We start from the raw sequence: 21,366 nt of genomic DNA on the forward strand, positions 1-21,366 counted from the left end.
TTTTGTCTCTGACCCAGGAGTCTCATGTCTTCTGCTGGCATGCATGAAACTGGGCAGGTTAGCCTGTTATCCTTAAAGTAGGGTAAAATCTCAGCCCCTTTACAGTCCTTAACAACTTAGATGAGGTTTGGGGGGAAAATCTCCCCTAAAAATGGGATTTGCTTCTGGGTGACACCAGTTGGGCCGCCAGCTGAGCAGTCGCCACATTCTCAGACTCCCCTGCCCCAGATCCCTCACCTGGGAACTCAGAGAGGGTGGTCCACAGCAGGTCCATGTAGTCCTCTTCGCTCAGGTACTCACAGGCCAGGCTGCATTTGGCCTCTACCTTCTTCTTCTGGCTGGAGACTGGGGGATGGGAGACAGAGAAAGAGGAAGGAAGAGCCGTGCACCAGGCCTTGGAGCTCACCTTCCTGCTCCTATGGCCCCTTCTCTAGATATGAGTCAGCTGGGGTGCCCTGGAAAGAGCTCAGGCTCAGGAGTCAGGCACTCAAGTGGGATTCCCAACCAGCAGTGCTACAGTCTCATCTCTCTGAGTCTCTTTATTATTATTTTTCAATTCCAGATATTTGTTTAACAGAGCATCTGCTTTCAAGGAAGGATTTTTAGTTATTACTTTCTCCTAAGCTCTCATGCCTTAGATTTACAGTGTTTGAACAAGAACCCAAATCTTTCTGAACACCTTGAGCACTCTCTGTCCTCTCATGGTACTGTTGAGTATGGAAAGATAATATGGAGTCAAGGCAAAGTGTAGGCTGTTGGTGTCAATGGGCTGAGTCCAGAATCAGTTCAAACTGGGTGCTTCTGTGAAAGGCAGACACTAGGGTGGCCCCAGGCTCCACACCTCTCGGTGTTCACTCTCCTTGAGTATGGGCAGGACCTATGGCTGTGATTTGCTTTTAACCAACAGAATGGAGCAAAAGTGACGGTAGGTATGAGACGATGTAATGTAAGACGGCAATGCCCATCTAGCTAGGATGGCCTCTTATTCTCTCTCGGTAACTGGGAGGAAGCGATCATGTTGGTGGTCCACGTGGCAAGAAACGGAGTTGACAGCCGGCAAGAACCCAAAGCTCTCAGTCCCCAAACCGCAAGGAATCCAGCCAACCACCGCACAGGTGGGGCACTGGGTCCTTCCCCAGTTGAGCCCTTTGATGAGAACCCAGTGCTGGCTGATACCTTGGCTGCAACCTTGCAGGGGACCCAGCTAAGCTGTTGTCCACACTCCTGCCCATAGAAACTGTGCAATAGTAAAGGTGTGTGGTTTTGAGTTACTAAGTTTGTGGTAATATTGTTAATCAGTAATAGAAGACTAATGTATGCTCATTATCTGTTCATCTCCCTTGACCCCCACTTTTTATGGAATTGGAATGTGACACAGTGGCCAAAGAGTTAATGACAATAAGTCTCACCCCTGGTCCAGAATGAGTTAATAATGAGTTATGAACTCACGTTGTTCTATTTCAGACCTTGCTTTACCTCCAAAATATAGGTCTGGTCTCCTAAAGACAACGGGTTAACACCTATTTGCATTTAACAGAATAAAATCAGACAGGGTGAGTGCCCTTCAAACCTGCTACTCCCACGGCTTTCCCATTTAAGTTGGTGGCATCCCCATCCTTCCAGTTGCCCAGCTTAAAAGCCCTAGAAGCATCTTTGACTCCTCTCTTTCCCTTTACCCCATGGCCAATCCATCGGCAAATTCAAACTATGTTAGGATATGATTGGATACTTCATACCACTCCCACTGCTGCCATCTCTTACCACGATAACCTCCCAACCAGTTCTCTTGCTTCTATACACGCACCCTCACCCCCAGCCCAGCCCTGCCATTGCGTTATTTCCAACACTGCAGCCAGGGGACCCTTAACCTGAGTCAGATTAATGTCAGTGACCTCCCATGTCATTCAACGTAAGAGTAAAAGCCAAAGTCCTTAAAATCCTGTAAGGCCCTACATGATCTGGCCCCATCACTTCTTTGATCCTACCTTCTACTTCTTTCTCCCTTGTTCGCTCTGCTCCAACCACGCTGATCTCCTGTCCTTCATCAAGTAAAGCACACTCCTGCCTGGGAACCTTTGCAATGGCCACTTCCTCTTCCTGGATTGCACTTTATATATCCCTATGATGAATTCTCTCACCTCTTCAAATGTCAAATATCATTTCTTCAAATATCACTGGGGTCAGTCTGACCACTCTATTTAAAAATTCCAGCCTGCCTGTTGCTCTGTGCCATACTCCTGACCGCCCCTTACCCTGCTCTCCTGCTTTTCTTTTTTCCAGATCATTTGTCAGGAAATATTGTCAAGGATTTTGAAATGGGCAAAAATGTCCTCTCTTCCTATCTAGTGCAACCTTGTGGGTATTTCCATCTGTCATTGTCTTTGAGCTATTTTACAGCTCTGCAAACTGTAAAATACAGATAGCAAAGCAAATGCTTCTTGTCCATAGAAATGCAAATTGTGTCTGGTGGTGATGCAGTTGATTTTTGCCTATACGTATTGACAAGTTTTGCATCTAATTGGAAATCCTTTCCAGCATTTCTGATTGCCTCTGTAAGTGTGTGTTTTGAATTCTCCTTTTAAAACAATTATAACCTTTTATTGATGTTGGGAGGTAATTCTCCATGGGCCTCTTGCATTTCTGTATGTCTTATAACTCCCTTTGTTCTGGACTATCTTTTCAGGGATATTTGTGCAGTGCCCAGCCTTGGAAGCACATGGCAGGCATGTTTACAGTACAGTATAAAAGATCTAGATCCTTAAGCTCAGGATTCCTCTCTTGCAACACAATGCACTGCCTTTGCAGGTATTATCTGCCCCTTTTCATGTCACCCTGTGGGCATTGGGGCTCAAGGTGTAAGGAAATGCTGAAACTCTGGCTACAGCTATTGCTGTGAATAAATGCCCTTTTTCTCTGACCCAGGAGTCTCATGTCTTTTGCAAACCTCTGTGGAAACTGAAAAAGCTAATTTGTTAGCTTATAAATATGTAAAATCTCACAGTTCTTAACAACTGTTTTATTCATTAATGAGCCCAATAAAATCAATGACACATATTCATTTTATATTTGTATGACAGGCAGGGTTTAACTTTTCTTTAAAATTTTCCCTTGAACATACCTATCACCTTCTAATATAATAGTATATTAGCATATTACTTATTATCTCTTTCTCCCCACCACAATATCAGTTCCCAGGAGAGGGATATTTGTCTTTTGTATTCATTGCTACATATCAACTCCTGGACTAGTACCCGGCAGGTAGACAATACATATTGAATGAATGAATGACTTGCCCAAGGTCACACACCTACTTGGCACCAGAACCAAAATTAGAATTCAAGTCCCCTGATTTCCAGCCCTGGGCTTGACCTATAGCATTACCTTCCCCGCCAGGTATGAGAGAGAGAGAGCTTTAAAACAAGGATTGGCAAACTGTAGCCTGCAGGCCACATCTGGTCCCTCCCTGCTTTTGCATGACCTACAAATCTGTGCTCCTAAATAAGCTTTCACAGGAGCACGGGCAATCCTCACTTGTCTGCATACTGTCCAGGGCTGCTTTCGTACTACACTAGTAGAGTGGCTCAACATGTATCATATGGCGCACAAAACCGAAAAGTTTTACTATCTGGCCCTTTGTTAGAAAAAGTTTGCCAACCTCCACTTTATAACTGTATCTTCTACTTAAATGTCCACTGTTGAGGCAGGTAATCTCTGCCCGATGCCAATTCTCCAAATCCGTAATAGAGCCACTTAATCCAAACTATAAATTTAGGCTCCTTACCCTTCTCAGTGAAATGTGACTTCACTATTTTATTAAATACACTAATTTAAAAAAACACACACATTAATGCCCTTTAAGATTACAGGGGCTTCCTGTGAATGGGCAAACCCTCCGTCAAGCAAGAACTTAATCCCTTTATTTCTCCATCCTGGGTTCAAGGCTAGGAAGCTAATATTATCTTAAAGACAGAATGGTTTGAAGTTGAAGTCACCTTCAGGTGGACTTTTTATTCTTTCCTTCCTTTTGCCCACTGGTTCTCACCTCCCCCTGCACAATAGCGTCACCTGGGGAGCTTTCAAAAACCTCAAACGCCCAGCTGGGACCCACCTCCAGAGGTGCTAAATGCTGGTCTGGGGAGGAGCCCGGGCACCTGGCATTGTTTAAAAGCTCCCCCAGGTGACTCTGCTTTGTGCCAGGGTTGAGACTAATCTGTTTGTCCAACTGTGCACAGAATTGCTGCCAGCAAAATATACATAGAACTCTGAGTACTGTACTTCAAGGGTCTGTTTAGGGAATTATCAAGGGTGATAATAACTCATCTGCAATTTTCATCTTAAGTGTCAACTTAAGGACCCAAGCCCTGGCATGAGATGTGTAATGGCCAGTTCCATCATAAAAGACGGTCCTGGTTTTTACCGAGCTTGTTGGAAACCACAGCCCAGGTCTTCTCTGCCGAGATTTTGCAGAAACTTTCTTCCTGGAGTTGGTGAGCTAAAGTCACTGGAATTTGTGCAAGACCAGGACCTGTAAGGGCAGGACCTGGGATGGCGGTGTGTGCACCTGTGTGTGTATGTGTGTGTGTGTGAGGGAGTTCATGGTTAATTGGTAAAGAAGATGGAGATACTCACTACTGCAGACATCTCCTGCTTGGAAAAGTTCTGTGGTGAGCAAAACCAATCCATAGTAAGAAAACGCATTGGAAAACCTGCCAAGGAGTAAGCAAGAAGGTAAAAAATGATCACAGAAATGCAAGTCCCCCTTTCCCTGTCCCCTTGGAAGGGACTTGTGTTAACAGCATTGGAGACCAGTCTTTGGGCCTGATCCCTGGGCCATACTGGGTCTTTGGGGGCTTTACAGAGACCTTTGAAGTAAAGAGGAAGCCAGCAGGTACAAGGCAAGGCAACGTGATGACGGGAAGTGATAGAATGTCCTTCAAAAGACCATAAACCACATTACATCGCAGAGACACACCTTCTCCCCACACCGAGGCTGTCTACCCAACAGGTAATAGGAAAACACGTTTGGGTACCAAAATGTCACAGTCACTGTTGACATCTGTCAGGGCTTTTGTATCAAGTTGGTCAACATGGACGGAAGATTTTAGAATTTCCAGACCTGAATGACACTGTTTATTAACTCCCCATTGTCCCAGGAACCAGAATCTCAAGTCTGCAGGACTGGAACTTTCTTGTCCCATAGTATTGTTACGTGGGGACTCTGGTAATCAGAAGCCAATGATTAATTTCCTTGGGTTACAGTTAGTGCTGGCCAATTTAGCAACGTCTGCAGTGCATGAAAATTAATCTCTAATTGTTTCGGTATGAGTTGTGTTGACTCGACTGAACTACATATTACTAGGCATCCTCAACTGTGATCTCCTACCGCTCCCTTCTTTAAAATCCTGCTGACTCAGCACTTGTACTGGGCACACAGCAGGCGTTTAATAAATGCTTGGTGAACTGATTCAGCTCTCAGGAATGCAGGGGCAGAGGTTGAGCCCCATTCAGTGTAGTATCAAAGCTTTTCCCTTTTCTTCCCTGGAATTGATCACCTTCAGAACAAGCCCCGGCTAATTAGCACCTCTGCTCACAGGTGAATAGGGAAAGTGAGAATTGGTTTAAAAAATAAGTTGATGCTGTGTACACAATTTGGTTGAAATTCAGTTACCTGTGGAGTTTAAGGTAATTGCTCTCCCCCACCAGGTGCTCCTCCACTCCCAAACCTGCCCCATTTCACCCGTTGTTAAGATAATTCAAACAGGATTAGAACTAGAAATTCTAAGAATGTCTGTGTTGACCAGGTCCATGGCTACCAAAATATGAGCTGTGAACAGCTGGTGATACCCAAGGCAATATTGAGGAAACACTGATTTGGCCTAAATATTAAATCTCATTGCAGGAAAATAAAGTTCCCTTTCATTCTTTTGTGTTAACGCTTCTCTAACACTTGCTAATCTCCAGCAGTCTCTGGTTTAATCCAGAGGCTCAGTGCCGTGGCTGCTTATCCATCTGATCTAGCCCCATTTTAGTTTCTCCTTAAGGGCACCTTCTATTTATGGCCTGCAATTCAGGTTTTACCTTTAAAGTAGAGATATAAAGATTCCTTTAAAAATATGTTTATCTGAGTAAAAAGTGAGTCAAATTAAAGAAAAAGACTAAGAAAATAATAGTCATGGTGAGCTCTAGATAAGGCTAAGAAAATAATAGTTACAGTGAGCTCTAGATAAGGCTAAGAAAATAATAGTAACGGTGAGCTCTAGATAAGGCTAAGAAAGTAATAGTAAAGGTGAGATCTAGGTAAGCAGAAATCTGGACAGCCATGCTCAAATGACTGCATTTTTGCCAATGCTGCCGAAGATATCACATTAAAGTAAAACCCCAAAAAGGGCATAGCGGAAGGGGGGGAAGTGATCAGCAAATCGCTCTTACCATATAAACCACAGCAGCAAGGTTGTCCATCTGAAATGGGGCGTGAAGAGGTCCCTCATTTTGCCCCGGTCTTCCTGTTTCAAGACAAGGACAGCTGTTTACCCTTCTGCTCTCCAGAGGGGGTGGGTGCGAATCCCATGGACACCCACGGCGGGAAGGGAGGGCTTCTATGGGCAGGACCCTGGGGGCTCTGAGAACCCGGGACACAAGCCCACGTCGCTCGAGCGGCCCCCTTTTGCATCTCGGCCAAGCAGATTCAGCCCCTCCAGCCTGACCCCAGCAGTGTCCAGAGGTTTGGCTCCTGCAGGACAGGGGCCATGCCCCCATTCGGTACCCGGAGCTCAGTCCCGCCCCTCCCAGCTCGTTGGGCAGACCCATGGGCACTGCGAGCCGAAAACCAGTCCAGGGGTACCCAACCGTTTCACCCCCTTCCCCAAAGCTGTCACTAGGTAAAGAAGACAAAAAGAAATGCACTCAAAATCCAAAAGCCAATTTGCCAAATGCCTGATTAGCTTAAGTGACCCTTTTGCCAATTTTACAGAATTTATTAATTTACCAAATCTTTGCTTTATGTTGCTATTTCTAAAATGTATTCAGTGAATCTGAACATATTTGTAGGTATATTTAATGAACATATTTTTCTTTGCAGCAGATTGAGGAATGCTCGTGTCTTTAAACATGCTAAAGATAAAACAAAACAAAGCAAAAACTACAGGCTATAAGGTAGTTTATCTACCTTTGAGTATTATCTTCATGAAGAATATTTTTGTAATAAATTTTTAATAAGAAGACAGTATTCATTAAATATGTTTATTGTCTATGTTTGTGAATGTCTATATTTATTGAACATTTTAGAATAGAATCATTAACATAGGAAGAGATTAACTAAAATGTTTATATAAAGAATATATTGATGAATAGATGTATTAACACATACATAGGAAGAATCCATTCATATTTACTGAAAATATTAAAAAAGAACACATTTTTGGTACATAGAGCTATTTGGCCAATACTTTGGGGAAACTGGCTTTTGTAGAACTGGTCTGCTTCTGGAAAACCCTTCTCTCCTCTTTTTCTCATCTCGGGAGGTTCTTTGGAGCCTTCCTGGCGCAAGTAGTCAGCTCTCCGTGGGCCTCACTGCACCGACAACGGACCTGCCCTGCCCTAGCTGCCCCTCCCTGCTGCCCCTGGGGAGCCGTGACCTCCCTCAAATCAACGGAACCTCGCCGCCAGGAGCAGGCAAAGGTGCCACAGGGGCAGTGGCTCCATCCCAAAGTGACGCCCTCACCTGGCAAATCCACCCTGCAGTTTTCATTTTGGGACACACATTCAAAACCATTGCTTTCTCCAATCAGAGCATCTTCATATGGAGAGATGGGTCTCTCCCCAAAGGCAACCAAAAGGGTCTCCTGCACTCGAGATGGCTCCCCTGCCTACCCTGCAGCCCCTACAGTCGATTTGGGGGTACGTCTCGTGGCCTCTATGTTGTCAAACCACGCCAAACATCCTCTTCCAATCTGGTAAAAATCCATCCAGTTCTTTTTGCGTAATATGGAAACAGTGAGAAATACAATTTTACTTTAAAACATTAAAAAAAGAGAATATTTTGAAGCTTGAAGTTTAGCAATCTCAAGTGGGGGGACCTAGAGCCCAAAATACACTCTCTTCAGTTTGTTTGATCATTTTGCTTTTGGATCACATTATTTATTCCATATTTTCCCCTGGAGTGGTTCACTTATATCCTAAGCATTCATTTAGCAGTTCTTCAGTTGTACATGAATTTAATGCAATGTTGGGAAAAATTTATTTTATAAATATAAATATTCATAAATATTTTAATAATAATAATTAAAAAATCATGAATGAGCTTAGAATGTTTGAGGATCAGAAAGAAGACAGGTGGGGGTCACGGTAAGAGATTAGGTCTTAGGGCAAAGCAAGGGCCAGATCACGTAAGGTTTTGTAAGGAGTTGGAGTTTATTCTAAATAGGATGGGAAGCCACTGGAGAATTGTAAGCAGAGGAGTGACATGATCTGATCTATGAGTCTAAAAAGATGGCCCTCATGGATTTTTGGAAAGTGGGTTGCTGACGGTATTATATCAGTTTGGATGATTTTGGCTCTTATAACAGAAAACCTAACATATATAAAAGTTGGGGGGAAAAACGAACTCAAAAAGTCCATAGATAGTACATCTCCTGGGCTGTTTATTCAGGGACTGAGCAATAACATCCGGGACTAGAGTCTTTCCATCTTTTCACTCGGCCCTCCTTTGTAACACAAACAAAAAATCAAAAACAATTTCCTTGTATGACTTAAAGCTTTTTGTCACGTTTCTCCCATCTGCTTGAGGGCAAGGACTGAGGCCTAATATCTGTATCCCTTCTCCCAACATACACACGTGCGCACAAAATGGGTGTTCAACATTTCTCCCTGCAGTAAATTCCCCGATTGTGTTACAAGGGGAGTGTGCTACAACATCCATTAACAACGTGTACACAGGGTGCGACTGCGTCCGCTGGTTGCGAGCTTATGACGCTGCCTTCTAATGTGGTTTTATTGCACAGCCTTTGAGGATCAATCACATTTGTTAGATTGAATCGGCGCTGGAAGGCGAAATCGAGGAGGGACGGCAGCCGGGCGTTGTAGGAACACTTAGTGGACGTTTCTCAACTCACAGGCTAAATCCGACAGGCGGCACTTATAGGACTTGGCAGAGGAAATACACAGACTGGAGCTGCCAAATCCACCACGCAGGTTCCTCACGGGAACACATACCACGTGCACACAGAGGTGCACGCCCCGCCTGGGGACATGTGCTCATCCGCATGCGCACAGGCACGCACCCCACCCCGCGTGCGCACGCTCACCTGCAGGCGCGCGGGCGCTCAGGGCGGAGGTCGCGCCATACACTGACCTGTCTGGAGATGATGAGTTTCCCCAGTGGCATGGGGGCTCCGTTTTCCGTCGCTATCCTTTTTAAGGTGGCAATGGCCTTTTCTTGGTTCCCGGACAGCACATCGTACCTTGCGCTCTCCGGCAGCCACTGTGGGGGACAGGAGACCCAGGCGAGGCCAGTTAGGGGAGGGAATGGAACACTCAGTCCCGGCCACAGAGTCCTGTCTGTGCGCGGAGCCCTTCAGAGTGCGGGCTGTGGGGCCAGAGGCCTGGCTTCAACTCCCGGGTCTATCATTTATCATATTGGCTGTATGACCCTGAGCAATTACTTGACGTCTGTCTGCCTCATTTTCCTCATCCATAACGTGGGGGATAACAATAGATCCTACCTGTTGGGATTGTTGAGAGGAATTAAATGAGGCTTAGCCCTGTGTCTGGCATGGGTTAAATGGTAGCAGTTATTGTTGTTGGCTATTGTAACGACTATACTTGGTGCTGCTTTCAGAGGTCCAGGAGAGAGCCATTTAAATTAAGACTGCCACTTCCACCATCATTAGAAACCTCACCCCCATCTCTCAAGAAACTATCCCCTGCCTGTGTTCAGGATCATCTGCAAACTCAGTCCAAGAAATCAGATCTAATAGAGTCCCAACCCCAAGTGGCCGGATAAAAGCATTCTCATAAAAATGAAGCAAGAGCCGTCTGTGAAACAGCAGGCTTAGCGGCAGAGAAAGCCCGAGGCTCAGAGTCAAAAGATCTAGCTCAGGTTATAGTTCTATTGCTTATTTGCTGTGTGTCCTTGGGCAAGTCCATCAATCTCTCTGGGCTTCAGTTTCCTCATCAGTAAAATGGTGCTGTAGCACAGATTGCTAACGTTCACCAAAATCCTTGCTTCTCCTTATGGATTTGTCCTGGGAAGTTGAAGTAGCTGCCAACCAGGGACTACATTTCCCAGCTCCCCTTTCAGCTAGGTGAGACCATGTGACTTGCTCCTACCAATGGCATATGAGCAGAGTATTCCTGGTGACGGTATTTAAGAAGTGTGTGCGCTGCCTCTACCTACCCTTCACCAGCCTGTCATCTTAGAAAGCCCTAGAGGATGCAGAGCCACAAATTAGAAAGAATGTGGGCCCCAAATCACAGCTGCTAACCAGAAACATCCATGCTAGACCATTATGCAAAGAAAAATAAACTCCCGTTGTGTTCAGCTACTGAATTTGTAGGCATTATTTGTTACAGCAGCTGGTGTCATCCTAGCTAATGTAGGGGTTAATCATAGTCCTATGTCATATGGTTTTTGGGAGGAATAAATGTGATAATGCATCTAAAGAGCTTAGCACAGAGCCTGCCACATAGTGAGGCTCAGTAATTAGTCAAACCTATCATTATTTCTAGGAATTATTGTAGTTTTTACAGTAGATGAGATCTCTTAAAGGATACCTACAAAACACAGGACAGCAAAGAGGAGGAGTGGGACAGCCGAGAGGATGAGCAGCCAACGCCAGCCCATGCTGGGCATCACAAACACAGCCAAGATGACCTCGAACACTGTCCCGATGGCCCAGAAGACCTGGCATGGAAAATCAGAGTCAGAAATGGGGGTAGCATGACCACAACAGGGAGCTCAGGTATGGGGTCACTGGAGACATGAGGTCAGCAAGGTCAGAATGGCCAGAACTTTTCCCATGGTCCATATGGTTACGCCAGGGCTGACATGGTGCACATCTCCCAGAGGTACCATTTATACTGCAAAATATCTGCCATCTTGAGTTGTGCAACATGGTAGCTCTGCTCAAGGAGGACGTCATAAGTGATATTGTGCGAGCTCAGTATGGTAGTAGACTCATTGGTTTTTGTCTACTGATGTCTTCTCCCTTTCCCAACAGTTCCCCAGCATCCTTCATCAGAACTGCCTCTTCTGTATGGGGCTGGACATCTTCTGTTTGTCTCTTCGGAGCCTCTCCACCCTTTTCCACCTTGCTCTGCCTATGGACTGCATCAACAGGCTCCCACTGGACTGGCCAACGGGGAGCCCTTCAGGAAATGGGACAGAGGGAGGAACAGAGGTTGGGACTATAGACACCGTCTCCCTCCCTGCAGGACGGTCAGTGGTGGGCTGGCTGCATCCCTTAGGCAAAGGAAGGTCATTGCCATACAATTCTCTCTCCCCCTCCCCCTCCCTCTCTCCCTCTCTCCCTCCCTCTCTCTCTCTCTCTCTCTCTCTCTCTCTCTCTCCCCTCCCCCTACCGTTTCAGGCCTAGGGTGGTAACACCCCTGCAGGGAATTTATAAATAGTGCCTTTATTAAACCTTCTTCAAATTATGTTAATTTAAGTGTGCAGTTTCCTGCTGAGACCCTGGCTATACAACTATTGTCCATTCCCAAGGCTGGCCCTCCAACCTCCCCATCAGTTCTTGGGTCCCCAAGAGCCTTCCTAACTTCCCTTTTACTTATATTAACTGCAGACCATTTTGTTGCTATCTCTAGGGGAGATAGTCAAAAAGTCTAACAACCAAAACAGCCTGGGCACTGAGCAATCACAAGGAACACCAGCCACGGTCCTGGAACCCACCACCACCGTATAAGGAGTTAGCTCCTTAGTTGCTGGATCCTGGAGAGTTCTTGGGGGTCCTACGAGGGGACAGGCTGTCTGGCAATGAGGAGGCAGTCAGGATTTATATGCATTCACTATTCAAACAGCACATGTGTCCATATCAGTTGGACCAGCTGAATATCAACCGTAATTAGCTCAGGGTGGATGTAGTTGGGATGGTTGGTGTGGGCCATGGGATCAATATGATCAATATTGTCACTGTGGTCACAGTTACTGAGGAGCTTAGAGTGGACTCACAGTTGTCCCTGTGGGCACCAGTGGGTGGCAAGGGCAAGCAAACTCTGCCACCACATGGGAGAGGGGTCATTGGGCAGCTATGTACACGCCCTGAGATCTTTCAACTCATGGTTGGAAAGCGGGTCTCGTGATACTGAGAGGGACTGGCTGGACCAAGCGCATCTGAAGGTGGCCAAGGATGGAGGTCTCACACAAGACATGGGTCAGTCTGGGTAAAAACAGGGGTGGATGGTGACGAAGTGGACAGGGGAGCCAGTTTGGTCCACTCAAGTTGGACCGTTCATGTCTCACTTTCAGATAAAAGCCTTTTCCAGTTCAAGGATGTACAAACAACCTGCCTACATTTTTAAAGAAGGGATGGTAGATTGAATTTTTTTCTCAATTGAAGAATTTGTCCACACTGCAGAACAGCCATGTCAGAATTGACATAACTGATCCATTTGTCTCTGTATCCTGAGTTGTTATATTTTTCTTAACTCCTTTTTCCTTGTCCCATGGCTCCAGACACCTGAGAACCTCCTACCAGAGATTCAGCATTGTCTAGAGGCCCAGCATACCCTCCTTCTTACCTCAATCAGCAAAATGCACTTAGCTCTGGCTTTCATGGGAAGGAATTCAGCGTACAGTGTCACCCTGGGGAAGCAGAGGCAGAAACAGGGTTAAGGTCAGGACTGGGTGGGAAGATTGCTATAGTGTCCTGAGTTTTCCAAGAAGTCCTGGTTCGTTTTGGTTGAGGGTGGCATTTAGAAACCAAGATCTGAGTGCTCAGTGTGCTCATTCCTTCTGGGGCGTCATTGGTCCTAGGCCCTCTCAGTGGACAGAGCTCAGAGAAACATCCCTATACACACCCTTTGCTTTCTTTACACACACCATATATCTACATTTATTGTTTTTTATCTATTTGTGTATATACGTTTAAAAAAACACAACAACGAATTCATATTAATACCTTCAATTCCAATTAATGCTTTAGGTTTCTTTCTCAGTTTCGCCCTTTCAATGTTTATAATTCCTTTCTACAGCAATGAGAAACTTGGGCCCCCTATTCTCAATATATTTATTTATTTGCTCAATCAATTCAGGTGTTTGCTCAATGTAACCAGTGCCCCCACTCCATCGGCTACCTCCTGCATCTGCTGCCTCCAGCTCCCACCTCTCCCTTTCACTTTCTCAGCCCTTGGGATGCTGGGAAGAGAAGAGAGCTTTAAACTATCCTCCTCGCTGCCTTCCATTTTGCTGGGAAGAGGAGGCCTTCTCTTTCCCTGCACCTCCCACTAAGTCAGACATCCAAGCTATTAGACGGCTCCTGGGGGACTAATTTCCTTTAACCCTTTCGGGCAGATGGTGTTGGTGACTCATCTAAATCCCCTGAGATCTCTTCTACCGGGTCAGGGTGCCCTTCTCCGAGCTGCTGCTGCTGACTGCCCAGACCCGGAAACTTCTCCTACAGACTGCTCTTGAGCAATTGGAGTGGCCTCACCACTGAGGTACCCGGGAGGGATGTCCCTTCTCCCCCAGGCTGAAGATTGCTCCCCTGCCTGGCTTCACCTGAAAACGTTTCCTTGCTTAACTTCTCCCCTTTACCTTGCCTGCTTGCTCCAGTCTTTTACTTCTTCCTCCTGAGAGCATTCCAGCAATGAATCATGTGTGCAAGAATCCCTGTCTCGGGCTTTGTTTCTCTGGAACACAAACCTATGACACCTTTCCCTGAAGAGCTTCTAACTTTTTAAAAGTTGGCCCCAGCAATATCACTGAGAATTGGAAGCCGTTCCATCACCAGTGGAAGTCCTTCTTAAGGTTCTGAGGAAAAGGGACCTCTTTCCAGAGAAGGCAGAATTCTCAAGGCCTCAGAGGAAAGGCTACTAGCTCTGTATACACTCTATTGACAGAAAAGAATGAAGAGAAAGTAAATGTCATCTAGTTTCACTTCCCACTATAAGTATTTTAGTGTATTCCTTCTTTCTGTCTTAGTCTTGCTGTCTAATTTTGACAGAAATTTTGACCCTGTGTTTCATTTGGTTTATAAATAAGCATTTCCTTGCCATTTTAAATTGTCTTACACATTTACATTCCATCATATGCATAAACCATACTTTCCTTAATAATAGCTACCTTTTATTGAGCACCTATTATGGGCCAATTACTGTTCTAGATGTTTTACACAGATTATTGCATCTATTATACATTGCAAGTCAATGACGTAGGTACTATAATTCCCACTGTGTGTTTGTATGTGTTTGTATCTATATTTATCTGTCTCAGAGACAATGTTAGTTAACCAGGATCACACAGCTAGTAAGAATTTTAACCCAGGTCTGTCTACATTATGCAGTCCATCAATTACATCCCTGTTCAAATGGTTTCACAATTATAAAGAACACCACGATGAACATCTTTAGGCTGAAATAGTTATCTTCATTTCACATAGTTTCCTTAAGATAGATTCCCACAAATAGAATTTTTGAGCTAGAGAGTTTGCATAATTTTTAAGTATTTGACATATATTACCAAAGTTGTTCCCCAAAAAGTTGTTCCAATTTATATTCTTATCAGAACTTCTTTCAACAAAAACCACCAGGAGCCTTTGTCCAAATTGGCAAGAATATAAATGTCTTGTTCTCTTTTAGAACAAATACAGCCTGTTACACTTTCAGTATGGAAAAATAAGGAACAATATCCATCCGAGAATGAGCCTAGACCAAAAAAAAAGTCAGATAACTTATTTACAGATGTAGATTTAAAATTTAATGCAAAAAGTTCTGCCAATAAGTGTTTTCTCATTTTAAAAAGTTAGTATCAAAAAAAGAAAAGAAATTGATTATTTGTCCATAGAAAATGAGGTTTGGAACAATTGCTCAAGAGCATTAGAAGTGTGATTTCAAAAACAAAAGGAAGAATCAATATTTCACACACACAAAAAGCCAAGGCACCTGGTTATAGAAACAAATGGCACTTTTAATGATGAAGGAATACCAGAAAGTCACAAAATATCTCAAGAAAATGAAGTTGGGAAGAAATGTGAGTGCAAGACAGAATCAACTGTGGTCAACTGAAGAATGATAACATTGACGCACTTCAGAATAATGCAGAGATGTTTCCAAGGAAAGGATTACTGCCTGGATTTAGATCACTAGCGGTTAATAATTCTACCTCCAGAAATCCATCCTTTGTATATAATGATTATGGTCAACTAAAGAATTTCAAGAAATTCAGAAAGGTCACATTTCCTGGCGCAGGAAAACATCCCCTCCTCATTGGAGGATCAGGTTTAATGTTCAACCGGCTTGAATGAATACAACATTAGAAGATTGGTTAAGGCAGGAAATGGAGGTGCAAAAACAAGCATAGGAAAGAAGAGTGTCTTGCTGATGATCTCTTTAGATATAATTCTAATGTAAAATAAGAAGACAACTGAGGATATTTTAAAGAAGGCACAGAAAAACACTTCCTAGCAAGCATTTACTTCATGCTTCCTGGGATGCGTAAACATAATGTATAGAAGAGACTTAAATTACAAATATGTTATGGCCTAAGGTTGTTAAATAAAGGAAAGGTACAAAAAAATTGAACTTTGTTAACTAAGCTCAGTGAATGGGGACCAAGATTCCAGTGGTTGCGAAAGATTCCAGTGGGGAGAAGATGTGGCTCAAGCGGTTGAGAACCTGCTTCCCACTTGGGAAGTCCTGGGTTTGGTTCGTGAAGCCTCCTAAAAACAAAAAAACAAAAACAAACAAACAAAAGGGAAAAATCAATATAGGGTTGCCGACGTGGCTCAGTGGTGAATGCCGATTTCCCACATACGAGGTCCTGGGTTAAATCCCTGGCCCCGGAACCTTAAACATTTTTTTAAATTAAAAAAAGATTACAATGGTTATTATAGATGACTTTGAAATTGTACTCTTTTTTCCTAATGGTTGTGTTTATACTACTTTAGAAAACCAATAATAATAATAAAAGGGTAAGAATCATGTTTACCTTTCTGTCATCAAGCTAAAGTCAAACTGATAACTGTACAAAAATGTGCAGTAGTATATTCTAAGGGTAAAACTATTCCTGTCCTTAATTATTAAAGATTTGTTTTTTTACTGAACTTAGAACATGCAATCTTTTTATTCTTTTTCTTTAACTTGTAGAAGTAGTACACGACAGCATTAGCACTGTAAAATAACTTATAGCTCTACATAAGTATACAGTGATCTTTCCTTTTGCCCATGATTCCTACTGCCATTCCCCGCCCCCAAAGCATTAACTCTCAGCAAAGTTCCAGTCCCCGTTCTATGTAAATAAATGATATTCTCTCTCTCTCTCTTTCTCTCTCCTCCTCCCCCTCTCTCCTTTCCTTTTCTTAACATAGGCAGCATACATACACTGTCAGTATTCCACCCATATAAATACTCCACTCTTACCACTTCAAAGCATGCCAGCCCAACTTCTAGTTGCCAGCACCTGCAACTCCTTGCCAGAATGCCCCCTCTAGTTACCAAAGCTTACTTTCCCAACCTGTGTGGCAGGCCGGAAGTGCCAAGGAATTAAAACCTGCCAGGGGCAGCCCTTCAAAAAGGATAGTTCCCTTGTCCACTGGATGGGGCAATTTGGGGAGGAAGGAGGGATGCTACAGAGTCGCCCAGAGTTCCCTGGTGAGATTAAGCTCCAGTTGCCCACACTAATAATTTGCTTGGCAATGCACCCTTTTTGGTCTTTCTTCTCTTTCCATCTTATTTTCCCACTCCCATACTTGTGTTTCCTGGGATCACCTCCCAGGTAAACCCCCTGCTCTTGAGCCTTGGTATCAGGATCTGTTTCCAATAAGCCAGTTTGGAAATCTTTCCGTATTTTTTTTTTTTTTTTAAAGATTTATTTATTTATTTAATTTCCCCCCCTCCCCTGGTTGTCTGTTCTTGGTGTCTATTTGTTGCGTCTTGTTTCTTTGTCTGCTTTTGTTTCTTTGTCCGCTTCTGTTGTCGTCAGCGGCACGGGAAGTGTGGGCGGCGCCATTCCTGGGCAGGCTGCTCTTTCTTTTCACGCTGGGCGGCTTTCCTCACGGGCGCACTCCTTGTGCGTGGGGCTCCCCCACGCGGGGGACACCCTTGCGTGGCACGGCACTCCTTGCGCGCATCAGCGCTGCGCATGGCCAGCTCCACACGGGTCGAGGAGGCCCGGGGTTTGAACCGCGGACCTCCCATATGGTAGACGGACGCCCTAACCACTGGGCCAAAGTCCGTTTCCCTCCGTATTAATATACATATATCTACCACATTATTTTTTTAAACAGTTTCATAGTTTTCCTTAGTGCGTCTCTACCTTCATTTCTTTATCCACTCCCTGTTGATTAATATTACAGTTGCTTTCAATTTCTTGTTTTTGCAACCCATGCCACAAGAAATATCTTTTCCTACAATCATTGTTCCATATTCAGACATTATTTATAGTAGTTCATTATGAAAACGAGCTGCTTGATCTTCATCCAAAGTATTGTTATAATTACGATCATATTGGAGAACAAAAGAATGAGCAATGAAATTTAGGAATGCCAAGTAGCAGCTAATTCTGGCACAAATAAATGCTCACTACAAATAATCGCCTTTACAGCATTTGGCAATTAGAGATGTGACATTTACAGCATATGCTTGGAAAGAAATGACCTGTGATCTCAACTGGGCGTTTCTACTTGATCTTGGGAGCAAAAAGCAAGGCCAAGGACAGGTTTGTGAGCAAGTTCATGCCAGATACAAATCTGAAGAACTTTCTGAGGCAGGTTTCAAGGCAGACTGTGTGGGCAGTTGCCTGGAGTATTTGTCTATCAGAGCCGCTAAAACGCCAGGAAGCTTCCAGTTACCTCAGGTTTCCAGGGAAGCTCTTACATAACTGCTGCTGCTGCGGAAATACACAGCACCCTCTACTGGGAATAAAAAGCTAGCTACCCTAATGCCACCCTGCAGCTTGAGGTTTTTTTCACTGTTTGTGCAGTTAGAGGTGATTATCATTTGGCGGGGGGGGGGGGGGGGGGATTGAATTTTCTACATTTTCTAAAACAAAAATGTGTTGTTTGTAATTTTAAAAATTCATTTTTAACTCCCTTGTTTCAATTAAACTCTATTCCTTCTTAATGCTCCTCCATAGACAGAACATATGATTACTTGGCATCTTAAATGTGATTCTGCCCTCCTACCTTAAAGGAACTAGAACCTGCTCCGAACCACAAGGTCTACATTCCCAGAGTCATCGCCAAAGCAGTACCAACAGCCCATTGGACACTAATTTACAAGGACTCTGAATATAAATGCTCATAAGCCTTCCAGCAATATCTGTTCAACCCTGTATCTGGGAGCTTTCCTATTTGGCTTTGCAGTTCGCGCCATCAAAAGTTTATTTCCCCAGTCCTTGACTATAGGCGAGCATTGTAACTTGCTTTGACCAACAGAATGTAGCAGTGCCAGCTCCAAGCTTACGCTCCAGCAAGCCTTGCAGCTTCTGCTGGTGAGCTTGGATCCCTGTGCAGGATGCACGGGAGCAAGCCTGGGGTTACTGATGGAGGACGAGCCATGTGGAGAAGAGATGAGCCGGTGAGCTCTGCTAGATCAGCCGGCACCCATCCAAGTAACCAGCTGATGGAAGGCTTGTATGCGTGTCCATAGCAGCATGGTTCACAATAGCCAAAAGGTGGAAGCACCCAAGTGTCCATCAGTGGATAAAAAATGGATTAACAAAATGTGGTATATGCACACAGTAGAATATAAGTCAACCATATAAATGAATGAAGTTCAAATTCATGCTTGAAAACAAGTGAAATAAGCCATTTACAAAAGGACAAATATTGCATAATTCCACTTATGTGAGGTGTCTAGAAAGGGCACATTCATAGAACCAGAAAACCAACTAGTGGTTACATAGTGCTGGAGGGAGGGAGGATTGTGGAATTATTGCTTAATGGGTACACATTTCTATTTGGGGGAATGAAAATGTTCTGGAAATAGGGGTGAAAGTTACACAACATTGTCAATGTATTTTATGTCAGTGAATAGGACACTTAAAATGGTGAAAATAGTTTTATGTTGTGTATATTTTACCACAATAAAAATGTTTTTAAAATTATACAGCAAAATCTTACTCATTTGGTCTTGCAGGAGGGTGCAATTGGGCAAATCTCTTCTAAATATTCTTAATTAAACATCTTCAACTAAATGTTGCCAAATAATGAGATTAGGGGAGTCACTTTTGTAACTAGATAAGAACATTGCATAATTAAGCTATAATTATTTTTATGTAAACGGTTAGAGATAAAGTGCTGGGAAACCACGGCTCTCTTGGGGGATTACACAGTTCTGCTGTGGTTTTGTTTATCGTGTCTATTGGCTCTCCGCACACAGAAAAGCCATATAGTGGGGCACAGGTTTGGAGGGTCAAGTAAAGTTTAAATCTCAGCTCTGCCATTTACCAGTTGTGTGTCCTTCGGCATGTTACTCAATCTCTCTAAAGTCCCAGTTTTCTTATCAGTAGAATGGAGATAATATTGTCTCAAGGCGCCATGCTTTCAAAATGCTCTATCTAAGCACGTGACCCAGTGCCCGTTCCATAGTAATAGCTCAATAAACAAACAGGAGGGCTTTCACAGCATTAAGTAAATGAACATTTCGGTCAGGAGGCATGGCATTTGAGGTGTGGGGATGGGGCACAGGCAGGCCCGCTGGGGACCCTCCCGGCATACGGAAAGCTTTACCCCAGGTTAAGTTTTTTCTTCTTCTCTCTCCCTTCACTGCCTTCTTTACCACCGAAGTCCATGCCAGCAGCCCTAAGGCTGATGCTCCATTTTAATTTGAGGTTTATTAGCCTTTTTTTTAATCTTAGGGGCTAGTGCTGCAGCCTCTGTAAACACAGGCCTGGAGAGAAGGGGAGAGAGGGAGCTGCTCTAGGTGCTTTATTTTATTCACCTGGGTCCTTTCCTCTCTCCTTGCACTTGACCCTGGGATCTTCTTTGTAATCTCCTTTGCTGTTTGAGGAAGAGTTTTCGTCTGCTCTAGTTATTCCACCATTGCGATCTCATGTATTTATAATCTTACACAGAGTTTCCTCAAAATTTCTGGGCTGCTGATGGTACCCTTTTCCTGCTGTCCCACACTGTATCCTATTTCTTATAAGCTTTATGTCATTTCCGGGAAATTTGGAGGAAGAAATAGAAAAGAGTGCTTCTCTGCGCACCGTCTTGAATGAGAACCACTGAGGACGTGCTGGGTGTTTGGTTCCTTTGCCTTCTTCCCTCATGTGGAATGAAAATCTGGGCAGCTGTTGGGAGCTCTTTCTGCCGCATCTTCCCGATCATCCCTGGGAAAGAACTCTAATTTGTCCTTCTGTGAGTACATTTCTTCTGACCACTAGGGGAAAGTTCTACGGGAGTCAATGAATGGCTCTTGAACCGGGCAGCGGCTGTGTCAACAGGAATGCCTGGAATTGGGCCAGAAGTGGAGTAAATTGGCCCCAGACACCTGCCAGCCCAGGTTTACGTTCTTGCCTCTTTCACTGGCCTCTGCTTCAGGCTTCAGGGTTTTGACCTGATCCAGGACTATATGGCAAATGCCTGCTCTGCAGAGCCCTTGGTCAGTCCGTAATGACGAAGGCAGGGAGGGGCCGAGGGGACCTGAGCGCAACTCACTCTCCTTCCGGCCTTAAGTGGCAGGAGCAGCCTGGGACTCACCTACGTGTTAAGTCCACGTGTTCACGCCACCACCCTCCTCATCCACAATCTCATACCAAGTCCATTACACAGACACTCATTTCTTACTAAAGTCTCTGGGGCGGCGGACTTGGCCCAGTGGTTAGGGCGTCCGTCTACCACATGGGAGGTCGCGGTTCAAACCCCGGGCCTCCTTGACCCGTGTGGAGCTGGCCCATGCGCAGTGCTGATGCGCGCAAGGAGTGCTCTGCCATGCAGGGGTGTCCCCCGCGTAGGAGACCCCCACGCGCAAGGAGTGTGCCCTGTAAGGAGAGCAGCCCAGCACGAAAGAACGTACAGCCTGCCCAGGAATGGTGCCACACACACGGAGAGCTGACACAACAAGATGACGCAACAAAAAGAGACACAGGTTCCCGTGCCGCTGACAACAACAGAAGTGGACAAAGGGGAGAGAAATAAATAAACATTTTTTAAAAAAAATAAAGCCTCTGGCAGGTCAGATGTATGTTAACTTTTT

At 44.5% G+C, this 21,366-nt stretch overlaps 1 protein-coding gene across 4 annotated transcripts in view; it reads right to left on the minus strand.

The window, feature by feature from the left end:
* SVOP (SV2 related protein) overlaps positions 1–21,366 on the minus strand; it is a 69,166-nt gene that overhangs the window by 11,477 nt on the left and 36,323 nt on the right. For all 4 annotated transcript variants that reach the window (XM_004470185.5, XM_071209831.1, XM_071209832.1 and 1 more), the window contains 6 exons: positions 12,751–12,814; positions 10,775–10,900; positions 9,350–9,478; positions 6,430–6,503; positions 4,630–4,706; positions 238–345 (listed from right to left, as the gene is read on the minus strand). In XM_004470185.5, the coding sequence (XP_004470242.1) occupies positions 238–345; positions 4,630–4,706; positions 6,430–6,503; positions 9,350–9,478; positions 10,775–10,900; positions 12,751–12,814 (578 nt within the window). The remainder of the gene's footprint in view (positions 1–237; positions 346–4,629; positions 4,707–6,429; positions 6,504–9,349; positions 9,479–10,774; positions 10,901–12,750; positions 12,815–21,366) is intronic.

Source organism: Dasypus novemcinctus, chromosome 19, assembly GCF_030445035.2.
Source record: "Dasypus novemcinctus isolate mDasNov1 chromosome 19, mDasNov1.1.hap2, whole genome shotgun sequence".
NCBI classification, from domain to species: Eukaryota; Metazoa; Chordata; class Mammalia; order Cingulata; family Dasypodidae; genus Dasypus; species Dasypus novemcinctus.